Here is a 13,839-nt window from a genome sequence, read left to right on the forward strand (position 1 = left end):
TTTTGCTTTGATTAAGTTAATAGACTAAAAAATTGAATTGCTTTTGTAAGCATTAAACAGATTAATATCTTGTTCTTTTAGAAATTTAAACTTAATATTTTCACCTAAAGGGTAGGTAATCAGACTATCATTATCTGTTGTAAATTGATACAACAAGGTAATGGAAGGAAGATCTAATATGATTTGGTTAGTCATATTCTTAACTAGAACAAATGATATAAAGACTGATTACTGGATAATTCATGGGTAGAGCCAGAACGTGTGAACTGTATAAGTTAACAATAGCATTGATTAAATGAAAGAAGGGGCTTCGATGTATAGCGGGGACCTCACCGTCCCATTATTTACTAAAACTGCAAAATAGATTTGTCTTGGATTTGTAAATAGTGTAACTCTGCATGTGGAGTTACTCTATTCACGAATGGATATTTTTTTATAAAAAATATTTCTTTTGGGCCTCTCTCCTTCTCTTTCTTCCTTTTTTTTTTTTTTTTCATGGTTGTGATTTTAATTAATTAATAGTTATTTTTTACTTCTTCACAAAAAAAAAAAAAAAAAAAAAAAAAAAAAAAAATCGTATTGTATTAGTATTAATCGAACTCGGTCATTATAATATAAACAGTTAAAAAAATGCAATTCTGCAATGTGCAGAATAATTGTAAAGTTTAATGATCGTAAAAATAATTATGGTTAAAAAAATTATTGCGTTAGAAATTGAGGATAACTGCGTAATAGCCCGAGGCAAAAGGGTCATTTAATATCCAGATGAGGATCGGTATGGCCCACTGTTTTGTGCTTGTATTGGATTGTGTAGCTGTATGGTACGCATATTGGTGGTGGTGAATAAGTCCATCGCATCTTATATAGGGTTTTGGATCTCTAAATCCTGGTAACAAGCCATTTTCTTTAAATTCAATCAATCGTATCATCCAGAAGCAGTCAGGTTTGAATTCTCGAGGGTTTTGTTTCTTCTGTTTTTCGTCATCAATTTTTATCAAGGGGGCTTACATCTTCGTTTTCCCATTCTTGTTTCGATTCAGCTTTTCCCGATGGCTTCAAATTCGCTCAAGGATCTTACAGCTGGTGAGCCGCTGCTGCTTTACAACTGCTTTTATATTTCATCTTTTGTTTTTTTCAGATTTTTTGTCTGCGGATATGTAGATACCCCGTAGATATATGTACTTGCCCCTCCACTTTGAGATTTTCTGTATGAGCGAGTTGTATTTAGATCACCATCTTCTCATTTTAGGATAAAGAGCTTTGCGTACGTACAAGATAGTACCGGGAGACAGTGAAGTAGTATCTGCAGTGCTTGTGATTTTGGATAAGTTTTATTGATCTACCTGAATGGCATATGTTAATAGGTGGGATGGGGGGTTTAATTTGTAAGATAATGATCAGAGAGATTTTTGTTATACGAGTTCCCTCTTCGTCATGCATACACTTGAAAGAATTAAATCATTACTTTCAAGCTCATAGCTTTCACGTTCACGTGTATACATTTGGTGTAATTGCAATAGGATTTGCCTATTATTCAATTTTAACTTATGTTTTCTAGATCATCTAATCCCATCCATAGGATTTGTCTAATATTAATGTTTAACTTATGTTTTCCATGCCATCTAATCCTTTTTTAATAAGTCATTCAATATCATTAAAAGCGCAGCAGGGCATAGCCCTGATATACAAGAAGTATACAAGAGAACTCCCTAATTAGGATAGAAAGATGAACAAAAGTTTTGACAAAAGCTGTAAAACTAGAAATAAGCAAGCTATGATGTGCTGATATCTAAGTATATAAGGTGTTAAACATAATCTTTCGTAGCTCTATTACTGAAGTCTCTATATCTTCAAAGATCCTCTCATTCTTCTCTCTCCAAAGGAACCATATCAAATTCAAATGAGCCAACCTCTATAGTAACATAATATTACCACGCCCTACCTCACCTCCCAAACTCATCAACTAATCTCTCACTCTTTTAAGCATAATCCAATCAACACCAAACAAATTAAAGATGGAGCTTCATAACTCTCTTGCTACTTCACAATGAATCAACAAGTGATCAACGGATTTCTCACTCTTCTTACACATGCAACACTATATAAGTAGTTAAATTGGAAAGTATACTCTTGATCAAAGTTAATCTACCCCCCTTCTTTTTCCATCCAGCCAACCGATGTTCCATATTTTTAAATAATGCCATTCCAAATAGAAACAGCATTATAAGAAGCACCCAAAGGCAAACTCAAATACTTCATCGGCAAAGAAGATACTCTACAACCAAGAATACTAGCAAACCCTTCTACATCTCCCCACTTCACCAACAAGAACAATTTATGATTTTGCTCAATTAATTTTCAATCCTGAAACAGCTTCAAAACATAAGAAAATATACCGCAAATGTCGTAGTTGCTTGGAATTTGCATCAGAGAAAATCAAAGTATCATCAGCAAAACAGTAAATGAGACTCTAATAGCTCTTCATTGTTCTTTGACCCCACTAGAAATGCAGACAAAAGTCCCCTCTCCACTTTAGCCAACATCATCCTACTTAATGCCTCCATAACAAAAATCCGAATGGAGAACCATTAATAAGAATGGAAAACCACATCGTAGTAATACAATGTGCTATCCAATCCCTCCATCTCTCCTCAAATCCACCTCTCTCCAACAAATAAAATAAAAACTCTCAATTTACATGATCATACGTCTGCTCCAAATCCAATTTACACAACACTTTAGGTTCCCCAGATCTAATCCGACTATCCAAACATTCATTAGCAATCAAAATTGAATTCAGAATTTGTCTACCGCTGATGACCAATGAATTAGAAATAGCCTTTCCCAACACCAATTTTAGCCTATTCGCCAAAACCTTGGAAATAATTTGATTTTGGGAAAAGAAGCCACACCATCTAATCCTAAAGAATTCTTAGTTCTAGAAATGGTTGTAGTTCATTATGAGAAAAGTTATAATCGTTATAGTGATGTCATTGTGAGTTATTTGAGGGATTATTTTGTGGCTAGTTAGATAAACTTTGTTACTGTAGGTTCATACCTGTTACCACACTTGCATAACACAAACATAATTTCTATTTTTTTCTTTGGGTATCAGGTAATGGTAGGACTTGAATGTTATTAAAATCACTACCACCCTAGTCAGTTTTTTCTTTCCCCTTTTGCATTTCATGAAATGAGTTGCTAGATCTTCATGATTATAAATATATAAGTTTGCAACTACAAGAGTTTGATGTCGTCTGAAATTTTGCTCTTAAAAGTTGTTTTTAGAAGCTAGGAGCGTATTGCACAAAGCAATCTAGGTTTCAATAAGGCTCTGTTTTTGGTGTCCAGAGGTTGCTAGCAGCTGAAAACTATGCTACATAATTTCCAAAAGCTTCTAATTTTAGAATTTGGGTTATTAGGGTGTAGAGTTGGAATTGAAAGAAGGTCAGGGTTATTAAAAATTTTGATGCATGACAATCTGCGGAGGCGAAATATCATGGTGGTTGAGTGGTGCTGTTTGTGCAAGAAGAATGGGGAATCCATTGACCACATCTTACTTCTCTGCAATGTTGTACGAGATATATGGAGCTACTTTCTTATGTTGTTTGGGGTGGAGTGGGTTATGCCACGACGGGTGCTGGATTTGTTGACTAGTTGGGGCAATTCGATGGGATGTGGTCAAGCTAAGACGATTTGCATCGAAATGTGCTTAACACTTTATTTTTATGGGTATTGGCTCATCATAACCCGAGTTGTGTTACTTTTGTAAAGTTTTTAAATTCATGCTCTTATGTTTCCTCACTTTAGGAGAACTCTTGTATACTTCATGTGTACTAGAGTTGTGCCTTTTGCACTTTTTCAATGATATGACATTATTTATCAAAAAAGAAAAAAGAAGGGATTTAGGTGTACGAGATAAGGAATAGAGATCATAAGTGTTTAATAGAAATTACAGCATTGGAAAGGATCAATTTAAAGAAGAAAAAGATGGATGAAGTTGCACTACAGTGCATAGAAGGAGATGAGATGCCTAATATAGGATTAAAATTGCAGTAGAGTCCCTTACAAGCTTCAATTCCCAGTGAAAGTTATTTGAGGTATCACTCTATCAAACTATATAAAAGAGGAAGATTTTTATCTCCCTACTAATGTATAATTGCATAATAGCCAAGGCAAAAGGGTCATTCTAGACTTGGCTTTTTATCCTTACTGATGTACTAAGATTTCAAAATTATTTGAACTCTTACAACTTTTTTGATGAGTAATAATATATTGAAAAGAAAACAGGCAAAGCCCCTCATATTCGAAATGTATACAAGAGAGTTAACCACACTTAAAGCTTCTGAAATCTAGAAGGTTCGAAGAGGAAAACAAACTCTTATAACTTGTATCTCCCTATTCTCAAAACACATAATTCCTTGTCCTTTCCTCTCCTTCCTCAGTCTTCCTGTCTCTCCTCGTATTAAAACATCCAAACAAAGGAAGAGATAACTATTTCCTCTCTGATTCTCTCTGTCCCCTCTTATCCTCTCATCTCCCTCCAAACTCTCATACATAGCGTATAGGTAAAGGGTTTCTTTGGATTTTTCATGGCGAAATTCCTGATAGGAAAGGTCACCTCATGTGGATATATATGTTTGTATTTAAGTGATCTGCTTTAACCGTGTTCTAGTAAAACACCCTATTTCTTGGATGTCCTTGGTATCCACTCATTGATGTTTTTAATTTGACTTTAGATTCTTTAGATATTAATATTATGATAAATGCTTTAAGATGTTCAGTATACTATTCTCACTTATATCTTATGTTCCTTAGATAAAAAAGCAGGTTCAACAGAGAACAAAAATGCCAAATCCGAAACATCCTCTGGGGAGGTCCAGTCAGGACAAAGAAGAGCGGCCTCTCCACCAGGAGCTGGGATTCCTGCTGATCCTTTTGATTTTTCTGAAACATCCTCTGGGGAGGTCCAGTCAGGACAAAGAAGAGCGACCTCTCCACCAGGGGCTGGGATTCCTCCCAATCCTTTTGATTTTTCTGAAACATCCTCTGGGGGGGTCCAGTCAGGACAAAGAAGAGCGACCTCTCCACCAGGGGCTGGGATTCCTCCCAATCCTTTTGATTTCTCAGCCATGACTGGCCTGCTTAATGTACAATGTCTTGTATCTTGCTCTTGATTGTTTAGTTGTCGCATTGATATTATTTTTTTACTCTCTTTCTTAGTTTGAGTTTCATAATGTGATTATATGATTTGGTTGTTTTTCAGTAGAGACAATTCTGTATTTATTGTTAGTTTGGTTATTGTTTGTTTGGCTGGAGAATTTGACAATAATTTTACGTGGGTGAAAAAAAAAAATTGCTGAATTCTTATTTGTGTAATTGATTTCATTAAAAAGATTTTATCTTATTACTCTTTTATTTGTATTTTAGTGCTAAAGGTAAACATCCACTGTTTTTATGGGAGGATTGATACAAGTGAATGGTGACCGGTTGGTTTGGGGTGAGAACCTTTGAGAATAATTGCTCCCTTGACCCAATTGTGCCTAGACCTGACCTGTTGGTTAACATAGTGCAAATACAAAACTTTGAGGCCCTCCATCAAAACTCAATGAGAGATCAACCATGCTTTATGGTATTCGTTGAATGTTTAGTTTAGCATTGAAGAAACATGCACATAGATGAATTTAGTTCCTTATTAAAGAAATTTGTAAATGCTCTCAATATTTAATGGGTCAACTGACCCGAAAAGAACGAATAGCAGTATACATATTGGCATTTATGAGCGGCTGGAGATAGCTGCAGTTGAAATTAAGATGAGATAAAATGTTGGCTAAGATGATATGCAGATTTGGTCATGTAGAAAGGACCAACGTCTGACTTATAGGAAGGGAGGCGAGAAAGAAAGGTGATTTTGCCGCGGCTAATAGGTTCTTTAGGGATTGTTTGACATTGTGATAAAATGTTGTCTTTCATCTTAACAAATAATGAGCCTAAATATGGACATCAGCTCAAACTACTTTATTGAACTCTACATGTGTTTTTCCCCTCTATTCTTTGTGTGCATATAAAAAAAAAAATATATTAAATGGGTCAATCTGGACTTTAGCCACCTCAATATAGGGTTGGGTATTGGCCTGCTTGTGTGGGTTAGATATGTTGATAGGTGGTGGCACTTGGCATGACAGATTGTGGCCTGAAAGTCCAATCAGTCAAGGAAACCGTGTGTTTTCAGATTGTTGAAAAATGGATTGCATGGTAGGGAAAAAGTATCATCTTGAACATTACTTTTGAAGTTGATTTTGATAAGTAACAAGTCTACAATTTGGGAAATTAGAAGAGTTCTTTAAGTTTAAGGTGGTTGCTTTCATGAAATGGCATAACAGCCATATGAATATAACATTTGATACTTCTCCCCAACCCAACAACCTCCCTCTCCCCTCCCCTTGTTTTTCTTTGACTCTGAACTTGGTCTTGATTTTTAAAGTCTAATTAAAGTCTATTCTTTTAGTACTTCAAAAATATCTAATGTGTGAAATGCACACAGGATCCAAGCATTAAGGATCTAGCTGAACAGATAGCAAGAGATCCCTCATTCAACCAGATGGCAGAGCAGCTCCAGAAGACTTTTCAGGGTGCATCAATTGAAGAAGGCATCCCTCAGTTTGATACTCAACAATATTACAACACCATGCAACAGGTTATGCAGAATCCCCAATTTATGACCATGGCTGAGAGGCTTGGTAATGCATTAATGCAGGTAATTATGTTCTTTTGCCTCGTCTAAGGTATTCCCTTTTTTTTTGGTTCTTGTCTATGTATTATAAAAGAATGCCAGGGCGGATATCAAGTCTTATCTCTTCTCAGGATCCATCAATGTCTCACGTGCTTGAAAGCTTTACAAATCCATCAAACAAAGACCAGCTTGAGGAGCGAATGGCACGCATCAAGGAAGATCCATCTCTCAAGCCTATTTTAGAAGAGATAGAGAACGGTGGTCCAGCTGCCATGATGAGGTTGGAAGTATTAAGATGTCTTTTCTGCCTTACAGTATGGTGTAGCAGTTGCAATCAATTAACTCTAAACTTTCATTCCTTAAAGAGGTTTAAATTCTGGTATTGCAGGTACTGGAATGATAAGGAGGTTCTGCAGAAGTTGGGTGAAGCAATGGGTGTTGCAGTTTCAGGAGATGCAACTACTTCTGCTGAAAATTCTGTGCCAGATGAAGCTGAAGATCTGGGTAATGAGGATGAGTCAATTGTTCATCAAACTGCTAGTGTTGGTGATGTAGAGGTATGATAATGCACATTTTTGCTCTAATCCCTTTATGTGCTATTTGGTTGTTCATTATCGTTTGGAAATGCAATTGGAATTGGTCGTTATCAGTAAAAAAAATGTCTGAAAATCTTTCGTATAAAGTATAAGAAAATTTGACTTAGGGGCTTGGGGATTGTTTGCAAGAGCCGTTCATCTCCTTTACAATGTGTCCAAGTGCACTGGTGTCTTCCTTGCCCCGATCTGTCTAGTGGGTGGCATTTACAAAATTATTGCTAAGATTATAGCAAACAAGTGTAATATGCTGTTGAAGAAGATTATTTCTAAGTCGCAGAATGCGTTCGTCCGAGGTAAGCAGATTGGTGTTCTTGGATAACGCATTGCATCTCTTCAGTGTGCTTCTCCGTTTTGGTGAATGGCACTCTGTTTGGCTTCTTCAATAGCTCTTGCGGGTTGAGACAGGGAGATCCTTTATCTCCTCTTTTGTCTGTTATTGTCATGGATGCTTTAAGTAAAATGCTCACTGTTACTATTAACTGGTGTCTTCTATCAGACTTCTCTGTGGGAACTAGGCTCTGATAAGAGAGAGCATCGTTTGGCTAGTTGGAAAATGATGTATTTGTCTAAGGGTGGTAGGGTTATCCTTATCAAGAACACGCTTTCCAATTTACCTAAGTACTTCATGTCCCCCTGCCCTCTCCCTGCCGGTGTTGCAAACTATATTGAGAAGTTTCGACGTGATTTCTTATGAGGTGGTCTAAGCGAAAAGTTCAAATATCACTTGGTAAGCTGGTTTAAAGTTTGTTCGCCAATCTCTTAAGGAAGGGTTGGGGATTTGGAACTTGTTGATGTTCAATCGTGCTCTCTTAGGAAAATGAGTTTGGCACTATGGGCTTGAGCGAATAGTGGCTTGGTGAAGAGTGGTGGTGGACTCTAAATTTTACAGTTCATGGGGTGGGTGGTGTTCTAATGAGCCTCTTTGGGGTGTATGCGGTGGGGTTATGAAAGAATGTTAGGAGGGGTTGGGGGAAGTTTTCAAGCCATACCAGATTTGAGATGGGAGATGGCTTCAAGGTTATATTCTGGCATGATCTATGATGTAAGGATATGGCCCTTAAGGAAGCCTTTCCAGATGTATATGGTATTGTTTGGCAAATTATGCTTCAGTTGCGACTCTCTTGGAGCTTTCAAACTTTACCGTTGCTAGAGCGCTCATGATTGAGAAGTGGATATTTTTGCCTCATTTTTCAGAGTGTTGTATTTAGTTAGAGCGTAGGCAAGAAGATGAAGACAAGCTGTGGTGGGTCCCTTCCAAAAGAGGGTTGTTTTTTATTAAATCTTTCTACAGTGTCTTGGGTTGTAATGATGGCTTTGTTTCCCTTGGAAGACTGTTTGGCAAACTAAGGTTCCTTTGAGGGTTGCATTTTTACTTGGTTGGCAGCCCTAGAGAAGATACTTATCATAGATAATCTTAGGAAGCAACACATCATTGTGGTCGATAGGTTCTAAATGTGTAAAAGAGGAGCTTGTGGACTATCTTTTTCTCTATCGTAAGGTTCCTTATGCCATTTAGTATGTTTTCTTCAGTCGATTTGGGCTGTCTTGGGTTATACCTAGACGGTCGACTTCTATGCTTGTTGATAGATTGTCAGTAACACTTGGAGTGCTGCTATGTGGAAGATGGTGCCTTCGTGTTTTTTTGTGGTCTCTATGGAAGGAAAGGAGCGATGGAAGTTTTGAGGACTGTGAGAAGATATTGGAAGAAATTAAGTCTTTATTTTTCAATAGTCTGTATCTTTGGACAGTTGCATTTGTTTTTCTTTGGCGATTAGTTATTATGATTTCTTTGTTCTGTTTGCTTCTACTAGCTAAGTGTTTTCTCATATATATACTTCTTATGTATCTGGATGCGCCTTACGCTTTTGATGATATTTCAATTACTTATAAAATTAAATGTGGGTGGGGCTTTCCGCATGCATTTTGCCCACTCTTCGGCTGATTCCTTTTTTTTTTTTTTTTTTTTTGTGTGTTGTGGCGGGGGGGGGGGGGGGGGGTGAAGAAAATTCTCAATATCAAACATTATCAGGTGCTTTTCCTTTCTGTTGAATTGCCTGATTAAGATGCAGGGTGTGTTTTTATTTAGTTCATTTAAGCTGATTGCTAGAATTGATGTCTTCATTATTTCAATTTATTTCAATTAGGGTTTGAAAAATGCACTAGCCTCTGGTGCTGATAAAGATGAAGAAGATTCAGAGGGAAGGACAGCATTGCATTTTGCATGCGGATATGGTGAGGTATGACAATCTCCAGAAGTTCTCTTACTATTTCCTTTCTTTTCCCCCATTAGTAAAAACTCTTATTTTTTTTATTTTTATCTTAAATATCTCTAGATGATAGACTTTTTAAAGCCTCGGCATATAGGATGGTTAGGCTGTTTTGATATGAGGAAGTGCTAAAATTTATTATTATTATGACTCTTACTATTAGTACTATTATTACTGTTATTATTATTACTATTCTTCTTGTTATTATCATTTCCTTCATGAAGGATGGGAATTCTGATGGATTTGATTACTTCCTAGATAAGCCCAAAGGTGTCTTTGACTAAATGTTAATATCATCATCACTTGGAACAGACAGTTTGTGGCAAGACTCAGCAGAATGAGTTTGTGTTCATGGGTTATTTTCCATTGTTTGGTCCATCAATTTAAGTTGAAATGTTGCATTGGAAAGTAAAAACTGGGAGACAGATTGCGCAAAAACATCAGGAATCTTGTAACCTAGATTCTGTGGAATCTCGAAATTTGATATTGGTAAAAACACTACCCTAGAATTCCTGAAAAGAGCTATAGTCGTGGGCCAAAGTCAACTGAGTTGAATCGCATTGTAATGGAAGTTATTGGTTGCTGTAAAACAGAGCTCCGATTATTGTCAGGAATTATGAATTTGCTACAATTTTGTCTGTTTCTGGCATTTCTGCAGTTGTTAGTTTTGTTACTAAAATGCCCTTTGGAAAAGGGAACACATGAATTCCTCGTCTTACTGAACAGTGGACTAAGATTATGAGAAATGGCATTCTCAGACTTGCCAAGCAATGGAATGAAATCTCTAACATCCTATTTCATGGAATGAGATTCTGTGGAATGGGATTTTGTTCTACATTACATACATAGTTTGATTCTTTATTTCGTACATGGTGGTATGGGTTGTTCTATATTACCATTTATTTGGATTTTGTACCTAGGTTGGGCTGTTCCTATGCTTCATAAACGAGATGGGAGGGATAATACTGAGTACACCCCAGATGTTGAAGGAATTATAAATGGTAATCAATATGGTGGATGGCAAGAAAACAAAGTATTCATATTGGGAGGCAGGCCTTCCTCAAAGTACCATCTGATTCTTTTGCAATACTTTCATTTGGAGAACTTGCAATCCGATATATATGTTATTGAACCTCCAGCCTCCCTTCTAACCACAATCAAATGTTATACCTTAATTCTCATGTTTAATAAGTGGATGGCACTATTATTTCAGCACTGTTATTGCTTGCTTCTACACCAATCATAATGAGTTTGCGACACATTCGCAAGTGATTCTCTGGTGTACATATTCCCGTTGTTAAAAGGCCAACTTTGAACCTCAGGCTTACTTGAGCTTTTTTTGATGCCATGGTGAAGCTGATTAAGATGGGCATTCCAGAGGAAATCTAGGACTTTATGTAGCTGGTGGCCTAATCAGAGGGAACATAGTTGGGCAGATTTCCCCTTCACTTTGATGTGTGTGCACTAATGATGTGGCTGAACTATAGGCATGATTCTGATGTTATGGCCATTCAAACGAGACAGCATTAGTAGCTTGGACTAAACAGCACCCTTACATTACCAGCCATAGCTGCCTTTGGTAGTTTATAGTTGGGCACAATTGGTGTCTGGAGTTCAGTTAGCTCACCAGATGGTGCCTATGTCAAAGTCAAACCTTACTCATTCCCCAACCTGACCCAACCCTATGGTTTTAGTAGTACTCTTTGAAGCCTCCTCAGTGCATAATTGCTTGCATAATCAGGGCTGTCAGATACTGCTTTATCTAGTGTGGGCTTAGGCGCTTTTTGTAAAATTCTGCACCATTTAGACGGCCCTAATTCAATTGTTCGAAATTAGTAGAAGTAATTGGGATCGTGAAATGGGTTTTTGAATTTTCTCTAAGAATTTGGCAAAGTTTGAGCAGATGCACTTGATTTCATTTCAGGTGAAGTGTGCTCAGGTCCTTCTTGAGGCTGGTGCAACGGTGGATGCTTTGGACAAGAATAAAAATACTGCCCTTCATTATGCAGCTGGTTATGGAAGGAAGGAGTGCGTTGCACTGCTGCTGGAGAATGGTGCAGCTGTGTAAGTCAGCAGCTTGTTAATTAATCTTTACACCTTTTCTAGGGGCTGATTTTTTAAAAAAAAATTAGCCAGTCACTCGATGTGCACCTTTTAATTTTTCAATTTTTTCATCCCTTTCTACAGGACTCTTCAGAACTTGGATGGAAAGACTCCCATTGATGTCGCCAAGCTAAACAACCAACACGAGGTGCTGAAGCTGCTCGAGAAGGATGCCTTCCTGTAACTTATGTAGGCATGGTGGCATACATATTTCTGGCTCTTGCATGTCATAGGCATTTTATTGTGCGTTAGACCAATTTGCTTTGATCAGCATGAGGATGTAGTCACCACAACTTGATGCATTGTCTATCCTATTTTTACTCTGATTGCCACATTGCTTAACATAAACGTACGATCTTCCATGGAGTAGTCCTATATGTGGGATGAGAAATGCTACACACTCCAACTCCTAAATGCACAAGCTGACGTGACATTAAAAATTACCATTAGATTTTTTATGGATCACTATTAGATTTTGAATTTGATGGTAATTTTTAGTGCCATGTAAGGAAATTTGCATTCAAGAGTGGGAATGGGGATGTGTGTAGCATTTTTTATGTGGGATTTAACATGTATCTCCCAACTTTGTTGCTTTTAACTGAGCTTAACCCCCCTACAAACGAAAGAGAAAAGCAAAATAACAGGAAATTGTACTTCCGGTGGAGCGGGGAAAAAGGGAAGATTTAAGTAGTCATTGCCCACAATGGTGCAAGAGCAAGGGGAAGAAAATTGGTAGACTTAAATTTCTTTTATTTACAACTTCTTGACGTGTCGGCATGTGATTCTAAAGTGTTAAAATTTCCTTTTGGTGGTTGACATGGCTTCAATTATGCATTTGTTATGTACCTTTTTTGGATTGGTGTATATTTTGGTATTTTCGTATGAAAAGGAGATTGGAATGATGATGAGGAAATAACCAGAAGATAATGGGCTATTCGAGATGCTCAAGTCTCCAAGCTGATTTGAGAACAGCAACTCTCCTAAGAGAATCAATTTCTGTAATATTCAGATCATGCATTTCTTTACAAACTTGGTTTCCTTTTATAGACTCTAAAAGCATATTCTAGAAGCAATATCCTAACTAGTTCTCCCTAGTTAATTTACCTATTTACCCCTATATTATATATTCCTAGAATACCCTTATATTATATCCCTTACATTCCCCACTTCTTGAAACACCTTGTGGGCGAGGTGCGAGTTTTTTTTTTTTGAAAAAAAAAAATACAAAAATAATAAACCAAACAATTAAGCTATCTAAAGGAATTAAAAGTTCCATAATTGCTGGCCCACACAGCATCCCAAGTACTAGCCCCTGCAATTGCAAAGCCCAACCCCCTCAGCTACCTTGTACTCAAGTGGCCTACAGCTGGCCCACATAGCACCCAAAACAAAAGCCCAAACAATTGTAAAGCCCACTCCATTGGAATAGGCTTGCATTTAGAAAGGACTGCCTCCCGAAGGGCAAATCGTCCAAGATGTCATCGGCTCCAGCTCCTGCCACGTAGATCTCCAAAACCGCCCAAGATCTAAGCTCCAGACGGTTAAGCGTGAACCTTCCAGAAGCGCCAGCAAGGCTCCCCCATGCAGAAAGCTTCTGCATCCATGGCTAACGTCTCCCTCCCCGCCTCTGTGCTGAACAAGTGACAGTCGGTTCGTTCACCCAAGGATCGTGAGAAATGTCTGGATTGCCAAATGGCGGCTTCATACGTGAAAGGTGCCGGAGTCTAGTGCCTCCAGTTATCGGCACCCACGGTGGCCACCACCAAGAAAACTTCCACCGCCATCGGTGTTTGAAGACGACAAAATTCGCAGCCCGTCCATTCGAGTACTGAAACAGAAATGAGCACCGGATCTGAAACGTAGCCTTCGGTTGAGTCTCCAACGGCAGAGGCCGTTGTCGTTGAGCATCCAGGAGCTCGATCGTCGGGGTTGGTTTGAAAACCGTGGCGTTGACGACGCCGTGCTAATTTAGATTGGCAAAGGCTTCCACCGCTTGCTCGATGACGCTCCCGAATGGTGTAGGTAGGGTCTTGCTCTGCGCCTCTGTGTCACAAAAACTCGGACCCGGTGTTGCAGTTTTTATTTGCTCAGTTATTGCGTCGTCTATCTCAATATCATGCACAATCGCAATAAGATTGTT

At 38.0% G+C, this 13,839-nt stretch overlaps 1 protein-coding gene across 2 annotated transcripts; it reads left to right on the plus strand.

The window, feature by feature from the left end:
- Window positions 1–789: 789 nt before the first annotated feature.
- LOC133881553 (ankyrin repeat domain-containing protein 2B) lies at window positions 790–12,047 on the plus strand. Of its 2 annotated transcripts, none has more exons than XM_062320498.1 (9): window positions 790–943; window positions 1,041–1,083; window positions 4,819–5,150; window positions 6,545–6,757; window positions 6,865–7,013; window positions 7,122–7,290; window positions 9,474–9,566; window positions 11,521–11,660; window positions 11,784–12,047. In XM_062320498.1, the coding sequence occupies exons 2-9, from the start codon at window positions 1,050–1,052 to the stop codon at window positions 11,881–11,883; spliced, it is 1,230 nt and encodes a 409-aa protein (XP_062176482.1). In that variant the 5' UTR covers window positions 790–943; window positions 1,041–1,049; the 3' UTR covers window positions 11,884–12,047. The 2 variants fall into 2 exon arrangements, with proteins under 2 accessions (XP_062176482.1, XP_062176483.1); XM_062320499.1 differs by having other exon boundaries at window positions 838–938.
- Window positions 12,048–13,839: the final 1,792 nt, after the last annotated feature.

This window comes from Alnus glutinosa, chromosome 11 (assembly GCF_958979055.1).
Source record: "Alnus glutinosa chromosome 11, dhAlnGlut1.1, whole genome shotgun sequence".
Classification (NCBI taxonomy): Eukaryota; Viridiplantae; Streptophyta; class Magnoliopsida; order Fagales; family Betulaceae; genus Alnus; species Alnus glutinosa.

Bases quoted from the DNA above. Each gene is read 5' to 3' on its own strand.
- LOC133881553 (XM_062320498.1), top strand. From the start codon at position 1,050: ATGGCTTCAAATTCGCTCAAGGATCTTACAGCTG. The intron at 7,291-9,473 runs GTATGATAATGC...TATTTCAATTAG, and splicing joins CTAGTGTTGGTGATGTAGAG to GGTTTGAAAAATGCACTAGC. The intron at 11,661-11,783 runs GTAAGTCAGCAG...CCCTTTCTACAG, and splicing joins CTGGAGAATGGTGCAGCTGT to GACTCTTCAGAACTTGGATG.